Raw genomic sequence first — 13,759 nt, forward strand, 5'->3', positions numbered from 1 at the left:
GTCTGGACAGAGCGCTGAAAAACTTGTTGTTGTCGGGTAAAATGGCGTCAAACGCAGAGGCCCCGGAGCGCTGGTACCTCGCCCTTCTCGGCTTCGCGGAGCATTTCCGAACCTCGAGTCCGCCCAAAATCCGTCTCTGTGTGCATTGTCTACAAGCCGTGTTTCAATTTAAGCCTCCACAGAGGATTGAGGCCCGGACACATCTCCAGCTGGGCTCGGTTCTTTACCATCACACCAAGAATAGCGAGCTGGCCCGCAGCCACCTGGAGAAAGCGGTGAGGGATGTTTGATCTGGGAAAGACCGGGGATGCAGCCGAGGAGCGGACGGGTGTAGGCCGCGGGCAGGGAAAACAGCGAACGACGGAAGTCTTTAAATGCCGGTTCATTTGTGATAGCTACACTTGTAAAAAAAAAAGCCAGCCTTTTTATTTATTTTTATTTTTAATGTTCATGAAATCTCCGATCTGTTTAATTTTCCTGGTGTTGTCGATCAAGCTGCTGTATGGGATTAAAATTGATTGTAAAGAGTAGCAAACATTGAGTGTGTGTATAACGATGCTTATCGTTTGTTTTGCAGTGGTATATATCTCAGCAAGTCCCCCAGTTTGAAGATGTCAAATTTGAGGCTGCAAGCATTTTATCCGAACTCTTTTGTCAACAGGTAAGTGTTACCATTAATGTTTACGTGAGACATAGCGTTAGCCTTGCTACATTGTCATCACCTCATAAGTGTGAATTAAAAGGTCGTAGCTATAGCTATACATCAAGCCACTACTGTTGTCATTATTTGCAGGTTGCTCAAGTGTGTATGCTGCATAATTGGCCATTTTACCGATTTTTTTTTTTTTGCAGAATTTGGTGGATTCTGCAAAACCTCTTCTGCGGAAAGCCATCCAGATTTCTCAACAAACACCATATTGGCACTGCAGATTGCTGTTCCAGTTGGCGGTATGTGTCATAGGAGTACATTATTGTACTCACTAATGTCATTTTTACTCAGATAAAAACGTGAAGCCAATGTTGAAGAGCCTGAAATAATAATTTTTGCACTTTTTAAATTGAGACCTACTTTTCCCAACTTTTGGTTTAAAAGATCAAGAGGGACAAAAATGACTGGTACTTGTTTGAGGGAGAACACTCTAATCAGTGACCTTGAAACACCTGCTAATCTAAAGGGACATTAGTCATTCAAGTCTATCTACTAAAGGTGCTTATATTTTTAGCTATATTAAGTAGGTGTCTTACATCTTCATGGAAATCAAGTTCATATTACCATGAAAACCCCCCCTAAACCCTATGAATTCCTTATAAGCATTTTCCAGGCCTGCAAAACTTTTGAAACATGCATAAAGCCAGTAAAAAAAAAAAAATGGGGGGGGGGGTTACCTCACAAATACCTGAAATTAATGCTTACAATATGTGGTGCTGATCAACTGAGGATAATCTCATTTAGTTAATATTGGTCCCAAACATGTGATGTATTATACTATGTAGCTTGTCATTAATTTTCAGTCGTACATCTTAAGATGAATCATTGTTTATGCGTAAGTAGTTGTTTCAGGGAAGTCATAACTATTTAACTCAATTGTGGGGATTAAGTCATAGAAGTATATTGGGGACATCATGTGTCAAACCCACAGAAAGGATCACTGCAGAAATTTTTGCTTAACTTCTTTCTAGTGCCCCACTGATATGTGTTTTTGAGCCCGATACAGAGTTTAGAGCAGAAAAATTACCGATGTGTGTAACTGATGTAGTGAATTTTTGTGCTGAAAACCCCCTCTATATTCATTGTGCACTGGTTTTGTACTGATAATGACCATCTAAAGATACTCAGAAGGCTAAATTCTTAAAGAAATAACTTATTTATCAAAAAATAGTAGTCTGTGTGTAGAGGAGTTTTGTGTGATGAAGGAATTCATCAGACACAAGTCACAGGCTGGAGACTCAGAGATGTCCTACACTGGACCACTTTAATTTGACGTCCATGACATGTACAGGGTTTGCTGTGGGATGCGGTGAAGTCGGCTCCCCCAGAGCATCTGAGTGCGACCCCTCATAAACAGTCATATTTGTAATGTCGGGCACAACCAGTAATCTGAATTGGAATATCCTGCACAGATGTGACCTTCATGTAGTCCAAACACAGCTATGCATCTTGACAACGCTGGCGCCGTGAGTGTTAGCTGTACTGTCAGAAAGTGTTCTAACAACAAATTTATGATTATGAAAGAATTATGAAAGGCACCACAGGTTCACTCTCAGACCCAGGTCAAGGCCCTGGGGTCAGACCAGTGTATAACCTTACAGATGAATTATGAGGATGAGGTGCAAGAAAGTTAAAACAGAGGATACCAGATAAAATTCCTTATCTCTGTGTTGTTCATGACTGTTTAAATAAAGACCAAAGTAAAATAAACAGCAGTACCGACTGATCAGGCCCGCTGATAAATCTATGACCACTTAGTAATACGTAGATCTACTACTACTTCTTGCACCTTAGTGTTTTTTACTTTCGACTGTCTTATTGAGCGCTTGCTTTTGCCCTGCCATTGTTTCTTATGTACACATGATCAAACAGCCCAACACAAAAACTTAAGCTAATGGAGTTTACTCCACTCTGTTTGCAGCAGGTCTTGCTTTTGTAATTAAAAGTGCTGTAGAACATTTGCGTGGCAGTGGTCATCATGGTCAAAGTAATCACTGCTAGAATAACACTCTGCAAGACGTAGCATTTTCATCCAGTACAGCCCAACTTCAGTGTGGTCTTGTCCTCCAGAGGAAAGGTCCACCTGCGTGTCCAAATGTGGTCAGACCTGGTTGCAAAAGAACAAAATGGCAGCAGCTAAAATGACAAACACAACGTTTCAAAGTTAGAATCCACAAATAAGTGGGTGAGGTTACTCTGTCTGTGGCAGACTTGACTGTTTGAGTTCTTCTCCTGGTGCTTTTTAAGACTATTTCACTAGAACCAGTTAGCTTGACTAACTTGACTCTCAACTAACTACAGGAATGTTCTTTTTTTGCAGCAACTTCATACACTGGAGAAAGACTTGGTGTCCGCATGTGACCTGCTGGGGGTTGGCGCGGAGTATGCCCGAGTGGTTGGCTCAGAATATACCAGGTACATCTCGCCTAATCTGCTAATTTGATACAAAAGGCAAATCTATTTTCAGATTGACTATCATTGGCTGTTAAAACATTGGCCACTAGGCCGGTCATTCCCAAACCGTGGTCCTCCATGGACTGGAAAATTGCAAAGTAAATAAAAAATTATAGTTTTTTTGCAGTCATTTCTCAGGGAATTTCCTTTAACATTAAGAATATTTATATTGATATTTCAATTCAATAAAAATTCAATTATGTATTTTAGTTTAGAAAACGGATGTGTGATGGCTAGGCTGTGGTGGCGCCAAGTCTCTGCAGTGATGCTCGAGCAGGCTCCCGAGTGTGTTAGCTAGAACCAGAACCACAACAACATGGATCGGTGGCTAAAAAGAAAAGAGGCCGTTGCCAGTGATAATGAAGAAGAAGAAGCCAGTGACTCCGAGGAGGATACAGACCAGATTCCTCATAAACCGGTAGATAAAAACAAACAGAAGGCTAACGTTTAAAGAAAGTATGACAAAAGCTACTTAGCTTACGGATTTACCTTCACCGGCACAGAGCAAGAGCCATTGCCCATTTGTGTGTGTTGCTACGTACAGCTGGCTAACAAAAGCGTGAAGCCAGCCAACCTTCGCAGGCATCTGGAAACCAAGCATAAAGAATTGCTATCAAAGCCTCTTGTGTTATCAGTAGAATAGGCCTATACAGTAATTTGAAATGAGACACACGGAGATATGTCAATTCAGTTTAATGTGCTCTCACGGCCTGGTCTGAAAGAAGGACTAGTCCAGAACGCCAAGGATCAGTATCACAACATACCAGTAGGTGGCACTGGGGGGCTATAATGTATGCAGCATACATTACAGACTGTATTTAGACATTTTTATTATGTGGTGGTCCGTGAAAATTCTTGATGAAAAAAGGTGGTCCGCATACCCAGAAAGTTTGAAAACCCCTGCAGTAGGCTACGTTAAAGTTCAGGATGGGCATTTTGCATATTAGTATTCCAAGTTCAGCCATCACATTTTGTAGTGAGCATCCAGGAAGCGACTCAGGTTTTCTCCGTAGCTGGGGTAAGCATCTATTACATCTAAATGAACACACAGAAGTTCCTCCCACTGTTTTTAGGACTTGGTTAAGATGTAATCCACTTTGCAGATCCATGAATTGACATAAGCAGAAGGAATCACTGGTTTGTTCTGGTTAGCCGTTAGCCCTGCGTCCACATTCTGTCTGCTGACTTTTCCCAGTCAGTTTGTTTATATGGACTGAAGGTACATCAGTGCATTTAATTTAAAGAGCAGGTCTGGCAGAAGGAAGTTTTGACAGATTATTTCACTGAAGCAGAAATTGCATCAGTAGTCTTGCATAGTTCTTTTGTCATTTAATGGCAGTTGGTGCAACATCTCTTGGTATTGACTCATTCCTATCAGTACCTGTAAAAACACGAGGAAAAATCGACATTTTTAAGATGACATTGGTATTATTAACTGATTTGAAAATAAAAATAATAAAAGAAAAAAGAATTTATGAATATTTCAAAATTGTGAGTTCAAGTAAATACTCGTGACAAATTTGGGGCAAAAATTTTAAAAACTGACACAAGTTTTTAAACTTGGCATTGTCCTCGACAGTGGTCCATCAATGGCAAAAAAGTGTAACTATTGACTAACAAATGATTGAAAAAGCTGAGTTGACATTTCATTTCATTATTTTTTCAGGGCATTGTTTCTCCTCAGTAAAGGAATGGTGAGTCACCTGTTCATTTTTTATTTTTCCCTGGAATAATTACCATGTAACCTCTTATTTCCATTCAGAAAACCAATATTGTTACATTTCAATTTACCAAGCTTCAAATGTCAATGTCTCTTCCTGTAGTTGCTGCTAATGGAGAGGAAGCTGGGAGAGGTGCATCCTCTGCTCACATTGTGTGGAACTATTGTAGAAAACTGGCAGGGAAACCCTATCCAGAAGGAGTCTCTTAGGGTCTTCTTCCTGGTCCTGCAGGTCACACACTACCTTGATGCTGGACAGGTAGGAAATCCAGTCTGCTACAGTTAGACGCAATGTACAACATGCAAGTATATATTTGTTCTGCATGCGAACATTTATTTCAACCAGGGTGGAGGAGGGATGTCTTGATGTGATGTTAAACAGCTTTTTCATAATCGTGGGCCTGTTCTTCCAGGTGAAGAGTGTAAAACCGTGTCTAAAGCAGCTACAGCAGTGCATCCAGACCATCTCTACACTCCATGATGATGAGATTCTGCCCAGCAACCCAGCTGACCTCTTCCACTGGCTACCGAAGGAGCACATGTGTGTCCTTGTATATTTGGTAAATCTGCTTTTCTTTACTTGGCTCTTGAAACTCCTTCAAGTTTATTATCAGAACAACATCAGGTTGGCCTTTTACACCATATTTTACCAGCGTGCACAATAAAAATCCCAAATGTTTTTTTTTTTACGTAACCAACAAAACCTAGAAATCTTCGACACTGGGCTGGCGAGCCACTCGCTAGAAATGTATCTTGGTTAGTGCTGTTCTACTCTGTTTCGTACCATCGCATCTCCAAAACCTCTTTTCCTCTGATCCTTTTTTGGCATTGCACTTATTTCTTATTTCAGTAAAAGTAACTTCTCAACAGAGGTTTTCCATCATGTAATCAAGCTGGCTGTGGTCCAAAAAAATGTGCTTAAATCATCCAACAAAAAACTAACCAAAATGGAAAACAAGATATTTGAAGGGAAAATAAAATAAAATCTGAACAAAATAAAAATGGATTTCATTGAACCTGACTTGTTCAGTCATATGGTGTGTTTTATCTGTAATTGTGTATTGTCACGTATCTCTTTCTAGGTGACAGTGATGCACTCCATGCAAGCAGGCTACCTGGAGAAAGCCCAGAAGTACACAGACAAGGCTCTTATGCAACTAGAGAAACTAAAAAGTGAGCTATTTTTTTTCCCTCAAAATAATCTGATGAGTATCAGCTGTAAGTATATTTGTTCCTGCTGTGAAAACCATTTTTCACCACATATCTGTTTTTCAGTGTTGGACTGCAGCCCCATTCTTTCTACCTTTCAAGTCATTCTACTGGAGCACATCATCATGTGCAGACTTGTCACGGGCCACAAGGCCACTGCATTACAAGAGGTATATTGTTTCTGGAGCAGTGGTCATTTATTGTTTTTTTGGGGGGGGATATTAAGTGTCAACAAGCGGGGAAAAAAGTAGTTCACTCATGCACAGCAATCTTGCGATATTTTGTTCTTGAGATATTTTGTAGCAGGTCAACATGTAGTTTGCTTGCTTAGAAACATTCTGTTCTTTCTTCTCAGATCTCACAAGTGTGTCAGCTTTGCCAACAGTCCCCCAGGTTATTCACCAACCACGCCGCTCAGCTTCACACATTATTAGTGAGTGACGTCATCCCAAAACCTCTCACAGGAGTACAGAATATTTCAGAACATGGTTGTAACCTCTTAAATGATGAAAAATGTTTGTTTATGATTGGAAAACTAGTTTGGGGAAAGAATGACATTTTAAATTTAAATATTTCATGTTTGTATACAATTTTGAACATACATTTTGATACAAGAGTTTAATTTTATTCTTTGTGTATATTATGAATGAGGCAATCTATCAAAAGGATCTAAGGGTGTATTTCTCCATTTTTGTCCCCCAGGGCCTGTACTGCATCTCAGTGAACTGTATGGATAATGCAGAAGCGCAGTTTACCACTGCGTTGCGGGTGAGTACATGGTAATGTTGCCACTAACCGCATCCTCTGTATTTGTTGTCTGTCTAAATGATAATTGTTTGTGTTCCAGCTCACAACACACCAAGAACTCTGGACGTACATTGTCACTAACTTGGCCAGCGTCTACATTAGGGAAGGAAACAGACATCAAGAGGTCAGTCGAACTCATCTTAGATGTTGATATTGTACACAGTCATGAATTAATTTCCTTTATTCGCCAACAACTCTGTTTTATAGAGGAAAGGGGAAAACTTTTTTAGGGCTATCAAAGAGAACAATGAATGATTCCCCCATTCAGAAAACAAGATTAACCCAGACCATGATGTAAAAACTGAGGAACACACTGATTGTGTCACATTGGTCCACTGATCACGATGCTGGGTTGCTGTTGCATGCTGTTACACATCCAACACTAGTGCATGTGAGTAGAGTCGTGTTTTTTCCAAATGAAGTTGTTAGTATACAACCTGACTAGAAAATATATATATATATATATATATATATATATATATATATATATATATATATATATATATATATATATATATATATATATATATATATATATATATATATATATATATATATAAATAAATAAAAAAATAAATTATATTATATGTATTTAGGATACCAGGATAGGGGCAGCATGGCTCAGAGGTAGAGTGGCTGTCTAGCAACTGAAGGGTTGCTGGTTCGATCCTCACTTCCCCCGGTGACTGTGTCGAAGTATCCTTGAGCAAGATACTGAACCTCTAATTGCTCCTGATGGCCCTGCAAAGACTGGCGACCCGTCCAGGGTGAACCCCGCCTCTTGCCCAGTGTCAGCTAGGATAGTCTCCAGACCTGCCCCCCGTGACCCTTGATGGATAAGTGGTATAGAAAATGGATGGATGGATACCAAGATATTGTTGCACAGAAAGGTGTCTGTGTTGCTATGACATCATTTGCCCACCAGAGTGCACCGTCAAATGTAAAAATGTCTCCTTACTGTACTTTGTCAACAAAGCAGAGTGAGGTCTTCAGCGTTCAAAGAACACAGTTGGCAATTGGAGTTATCCTGGGTGGAAGGACTTGTGAAATTAAGAGAATATGAAAAAAAGCCAGCAGTGTAAAATAAGTAATATTGGTCACTTGTAAAGCTGTTTTCCCTCCATGCTGCAGCTGTACAGCCTCCTGGAGAGAATAAACCCAGACCACAACTTCCCAGTTAGGTAAGACATGTACAATATTATGCAGTACAATACATGAAATGATCTATTGTGTTAAAAGTGGTTAATGTAAAAAAAAAATTTAGAGCTGCTATAATCAATATTTATTATGGTAATAATATACATGTAATTTTAGAAGCATCACTCATAGTTATCAGCTGCCGGCTTGTCCCCTTAGCTTCACCCATCTTTGTTCACTCTCACTGCTCCTATTCTGCCATTTTCTGTTGAAGACATTTTCAGAAAAACATCTCACTCACCCCAGTACTTGTTCAACCCCACACAGACACACATCTAGCTGGTGATGGTAGCAGAGCATTTCACCTCTAAAGATTCTGATATTTCTCAGTAGTTGATTGTGACCGAAGTTAAAGTAGATTAAATAATTGTGTCATGTTACGAAGTGGACAGAAACACTCCAGTCATTTGGTAACTTCTTGCTATTGGGGAAACATCTGCTTGCTGATGTGTTTGTTTTTTGTTTGTTTTTTTACATTAAAAGGTGGTTATATGTGGTAGATGTGTTTATATGCGTAACAACCACTGGTCTTCATGTCTCACCCAGCTCACATTGCCTCCGTGCTGCAGCATTCTACATCAGGGGACTCTTGTCCTTCTTTCAAGGACGCTACAACGAGGCAAAGTAGGATTCATCTTAAATTGTTTTCATGTAAACACACTCACAGATCCTCCTTGCAAACATTTGAATCCATATGATTTGTGTTGCAGGCGTTTCTTAAGAGAAACACTGAAGATGTCAAACGCTGAGGATCTTAACAGACTGACGGCCTGCTCACTGGTGCTGCTGGGACACATCTTCTATGTGCTGGGCAACCACAGAGTAAGACTCAATTAGTGTTGATACATTTGCGTTTTGCTAAATTGATTAATCTTTCACTTTAAATCATTGGGTTAACCTGGGAGAAAAAAATGTTTCTTAACGCTAAGTAGGAATTCTTTGTTCACAAACACGTTTACACAGCTTTTCTTTTCATAATAAACTTCAGTGAAGTTGACAGTCGCCTCTGACTCTCGCTCCCTCCCACTACCCTGGTGGGATTAAGGGGGCATCTGTTGGTCAGTACAGCTATACATGTAAATCAGCTTATTCAGTTGAGTGACAGCATGTCGCTGCAAAGTGAATGAAGCCATCTCAGGAGCTGAATCAGAACGACACATGTTGCTGTGCATCAGCAGGGTGTAGGATAATGGTTAATAGTGTGCCACTGAGGGAGGTGCAGTGCAGGTGAAATCCCTCCAGTCCTTTCCTGGTGCTCACACAGGATGACAAAGCAAATTGACGGTGACACACTTGATAATATAATTGTCTAACTATATCATTGTAGCAATTGAATGATTGATCCAGTCAAACTCACGCTCCCTTTTCCTGACTGTAGTAGCCAAGTAAGAATTGGAAATCTTCATTGTAGTACTTTATGCAGTGCAAATGAATGATCACTCCAGGGTTCTTAAGGTATTGGCACATTTGAGAACTGCGCTGAGCGAGGACTAATGTCTGTGATGTGTCCCCATGTTCTTAAAAGGGTCCTCTCTTCTCCTCAGGAAAGTAACAACATGGTTGTACCTGCCATGCAGCTAGCCAGCAAGATCCCTGACATGTCTGTTCAGCTCTGGTCCTCAGCGCTGTTGAAAGGTACCTATGAGGTTCCGACTATTCTTAGTTAAACACAATTATGTCCTCAAATGTGTTACTTGCAAGTGTTTGAATTAAAGCAGAGTGTTTATTCTCTTGGACTGTGCTTGCAGACTTGAACAAGGCACTGGGGAACAACATGGATGCCCATGAAGCAGCCCAGATGCACCAGAACTTCTCCCAGCAGCTGCTCCAGGACCACATCGCGGCCTGCAGCCTTCCTGAGCATAACCTCATCAGTGTATGTGAAAAACATTAACAGGCTGTCACTTTGCTGCTGTTTCCCTGCCTATAAACATTTGTTCATACTACTCTTTCTCTTCTAGTGGACTGATGGCCCTCCTCCAGTCCAGATCCAAGCCCAGAATGGCCCCACCACCAGCCTTGCGAGCCTGCTATGAGGAACCTCACGTATGATCACATGCAACAGATTAATGCCTAAAAGTCTGCTTTACAGATCACTGTACTAGAGCTTGTCAAAGATTTTGATAGGTGACTCCATCAGCTTCCCAAGATTGCATCCTGATTCTCTGCTACCACGTTTGAATTGTTGTAGAACAATTACCACTACTGTTGTACATGTAATTCACGCCCTCACATTGCATGGATTGTCAGGGGCGTAAGGTCGGAGCTAGACTCTCGAGAAGAGGAGTGAAGGACGCAGCGACATATACAAGGGCTTCTTTGCCTCAAATACTGAGAACCCTTCTGTACGTTTGCCAGGTTTCTTTTCCATTTGTTGGAAAATCAAGGGGGATAGATAGGAGGGTGGTTAAAAATGTAGAAGAAATTAATTTATTCATGTTGATATTTTTGTAACTTGTTAAATATTTTACATTTGCCTTTTTTTTTTTCTCTTTGTATGGATGCTTTTTTTTTTTTTTTTTTTTTTTTTTTCTTCCCTGCATGGAAGTTACTGATGTGGACTCCCTGTACAATAGTTTCCAGCCTCAGTTGCTAATAAGAAAATCTTGGTAGTTATTTTTTTGCACAAAATCCATGTTAGAAAAATAAAGACCTCTTGTAATATATTTTCACATGACACAATTGTTAGATTGATAGCGGATAATTTTCTAGACTCCCATTCTTTTCGGCACAGTGCGTACAGTATCAACAGTGGTGTTCCTCTATGGACCAGAAGTCCATGCCTCTGTCGGGTCTGTTCAATGAGCAGTGTTTCAATACGTCACACTTTTCTATCATTTTGTGGCTTTTTAGGATGCCACATACCCTTTTAAAAACAATTTAACTGATGTAATTTTTTGAAGTTCCATAATATATGAATTCTGATTTTATGAACCATGTTTAGATTTGCGGAGCTTACAATAATCTTTTAGATTTTCAAAACAAAATGAATTTATTTTATTTTGTTATATTTTAATTTTCTCCTGATAGTTCTACTAAATGGTTTTCTTTACAGTATGTTTGTATGGATTTGCCACTCGTTGAACCTTTTGTTGTACAGTGACATTTTATAAAGTCAATTTTGCAAAGTGTCATGTATTTTTAGCTATATGATGTAGAAATCTCAACATGGTATTTAAGGCACTCTGTTGAGGACACAGTGTAAGCTTGAGTACTAGTTGTATTCTATCCAATGCCTATGTTTTTAACGCTCACATTGTTTTCAAGAATTTTCCAATAAAGATATGGTTGAACTTTTGTAATTTACTGATTTATACATCAATGAGTAGATATAAAAACTCACTCTGTTCAGTTGGGTTGGTTTTCTTTTGAGGGTAGTCACCTGGTTTTATTTTTTTGTTTTTTACCTGAGGTTAGTAGTGAGCAGTTTTAGCCTCTAGATGGTGCTAAAGGTCAAAATTATCTGAATGCTCTGAAAGAGCTTCATAATTTAAAAAAAAAAGCATACTTTTAACAGCTCCATTCAGGTAATTCAATGTATGAACATTTTCTTTTAGTGAAAAATGTCTATTAATACACTGTCAGACAACACTTGAAGTTTAACCATTTATGGTAACTGGTCTGGTTTTTTTACCGCTCACTCAGCTGCCACAGTTGTCAAGACTGCATCAATAGTATTGGCACCAATGAACAGCCTTTACTCTTCTTGAAACTGTCCAATTCGTGTATGTCACTGTTCCAAGAATCAAGCAGTAAACACTTATTATTCAAATGTTTACCATCAAACCCCTCTTAAAGGATTTTATTTGGTTGTAAAGGACTGTGATCACAAGCAGGATTGCAGTCTTCATTTATCTGCACCACTCTGTACTGACAAGTGTGTAAAATTAGTTTCTACATATAATGGAGAGTTATACTTATTAGCAACCAGTTAGACATGAGTTATCCCAGTGGTGAGGACTCGGTTGCTTACCCACCAATTTGGATACAAGTCTAAAAACAAAGGCTGTTGCCTCCATGCTTGCTATGCTAACGCTTCAATCGGAACAAACCAGTGAACCCTCCGTGTTATCGCAGCTTAACCTCTAAGAGGTTACCTCTCTGCAGCTGATAAAGCAGTATGGATTTGAGTCACATGATTTGGCCGCAAGTCAAAGATTTGATGACCTCACACTCGACACAATCATAAAAGACCAAGACTGATTTCAGTTCCACTTTAGATCAATCTGTCATCTGCTAATCAAATTGTGTGACCAGTGGGCAGGGAAAGAAGTTTCCTGTCACAGCAGACAGATAGAATGGTACAAATTATTAATTGTAAGTCAAAAGCAGCTGTACAAGACCATTTTGATAATGTAGAACCCCCACCCTCCTTTTTTCACAAGATTTTGCGTTTTAATATTACATAAAGCTTAAAAGCAATTGTGGTTTGAATTAATTTAATATACTTCTGTTACTCCATTTGCATTCCTTACAGCACTAGGACTTTTTTTAGGACTCTAAATCAAAAGTTTCAGACTTGTGGCTTGTAGTCCATCATGCAAGTTGCAGGATATACCCGGGTTCTTCAGTAGAATAACATGATTGATGATGGGGCTGTTTGGTCATTGTGTTTGTTGTTTTATATTGGGGCAGTACATCTCATCATACATTTATTTAAACAATTTAAGTAGAACAACTTGATAATATTGTAATAATAGTGCATTTTGTATCAATACAACAATGTAAATTAAGACAGTCATTTTGATGTTTTTTTATGCAAGTATGTAGGTGCAGGTGTAACAATTTTATTCTACAATGTTTCGGATTAATAGTTGTAAATGCAGTATTTTTCTTTGCTCTCAGTAGTTGGAAACATAACATTTCCGAGGTGTGTGTGAACGCAGCATGACGCCGCCTGTGGTGGCACATTATATTATCTGGCAACCGGAGTGGCAGCGGACAGAGGAGAGGGGTTCCCCTGGATTTTTACACCGAAGCCAGCAAAAATACAAACATCAAACAACTGAGAATCACGGGGGAACTCGGTCTAGCGCCTCCAGGACTCCGTAAGTTATTCTGTTTGTTTAGCAGATCAACTAATTCTACATTAAGATTCTCAATTAAATTATGACGACAAAGGGAAGTTTCTCTATCGACGGTAGCTCAGCTAACGTAAGTACGCTAGCTAGCATAGCATGATCTCAGCTAATGTGCAAGGTAACAATTTGCGTGTCGCTCTAAGCCACACACACACACGCACACACAGACACACAGACACACACAGACGCACACCGAGTACGGACTGCAAAGAACACAACCGCTTCAGAGAGTCGAGGAGTATAAAAACTAACTGCCCCGGCAAAACTTTCTATTAATGTGCTCCATTTGTAAGTTATGATATAAGTTGTTCTTTTATTATTTTTTGTATCATGAAGCTACTAAACTCTGAACCAAAAAGCCATTTCCTTGATATAATTAACGCCCGGCTATGTGTGAATAGATTAAGTGTCTGGGCAGACAAGTGTCCAGAGACTTAGCATTAGCAAGCTAACTTAGCTTGTTAGCCTGATAATACCAGCGTCTCAGTGAAATGAGCTCTGATCATTGTCTGTCGTGTATCGCTATTTTAACGTGTGTAGACATCCAAGTTATACCTCGTAATCCCTATCTTCATATTTTAA

General features: G+C 39.6%; 2 protein-coding genes across 7 annotated transcripts in view; both read left to right on the forward strand.

Moving 5' to 3' along the window:
* mau2 (MAU2 sister chromatid cohesion factor) lies at window positions 1-11,514 on the forward strand. Its single transcript, XM_086223423.1, has 18 exons — window positions 1-275; window positions 578-661; window positions 853-948; window positions 3,030-3,124; window positions 4,830-4,857; window positions 4,987-5,142; window positions 5,297-5,443; window positions 5,966-6,056; window positions 6,159-6,262; window positions 6,448-6,525; window positions 6,795-6,860; window positions 6,940-7,023; window positions 8,031-8,080; window positions 8,643-8,720; window positions 8,807-8,918; window positions 9,641-9,731; window positions 9,845-9,972; window positions 10,058-11,514. The coding sequence occupies exons 1-18, from the start codon at window positions 42-44 to the stop codon at window positions 10,130-10,132; spliced, it is 1,797 nt and encodes a 598-aa protein (XP_086079549.1). The 5' UTR covers window positions 1-41; the 3' UTR covers window positions 10,133-11,514.
* A 1,474-nt stretch (window positions 11,515-12,988) lies between these two features.
* The window catches only part of LOC147249947 (transcriptional repressor p66-alpha-like), a 24,152-nt gene continuing 23,381 nt past the window's right edge, over window positions 12,989-13,759 (forward strand). For 3 of the 6 annotated variants that reach the window (XM_086223414.1, XM_086223415.1, XM_086223416.1), the window contains exon 1: window positions 12,989-13,144. The gene's annotated coding sequence lies outside the window, so the exon portion shown is untranslated. Of the gene's footprint in view, window positions 13,145-13,354; window positions 13,466-13,759 lie in introns of those variants that run through there. The other 3 variants (XM_086223418.1, XM_086223420.1, XM_086223419.1) reach the window with 3 other exon arrangements.

Source organism: Aulostomus chinensis, chromosome 14 (genome assembly GCF_037954235.1).
Source record: "Aulostomus chinensis isolate RoL2024-O1b breed Wild chromosome 14, RoL_Achi_v1.0, whole genome shotgun sequence".
Lineage (NCBI taxonomy): Eukaryota > Metazoa > Chordata > Actinopteri > Syngnathiformes > Aulostomidae > Aulostomus > Aulostomus chinensis.

Excerpts from the sequence above, each read along its gene's own strand:
- mau2 (XM_086223423.1), top strand. The coding sequence starts at position 42 with ATGGCGTCAAACGCAGAGGCCCCGGAGCGCTGGTACCTCGCCCTTCTC. Across the intron at positions 8,081-8,642 it reads GACCACAACTTCCCAGTTAG|CTCACATTGCCTCCGTGCTG; the intron begins GTAAGACATGTA and ends TGTCTCACCCAG. Across the intron at positions 8,721-8,806 it reads GGACGCTACAACGAGGCAAA|GCGTTTCTTAAGAGAAACAC; the intron begins GTAGGATTCATC and ends TTTGTGTTGCAG.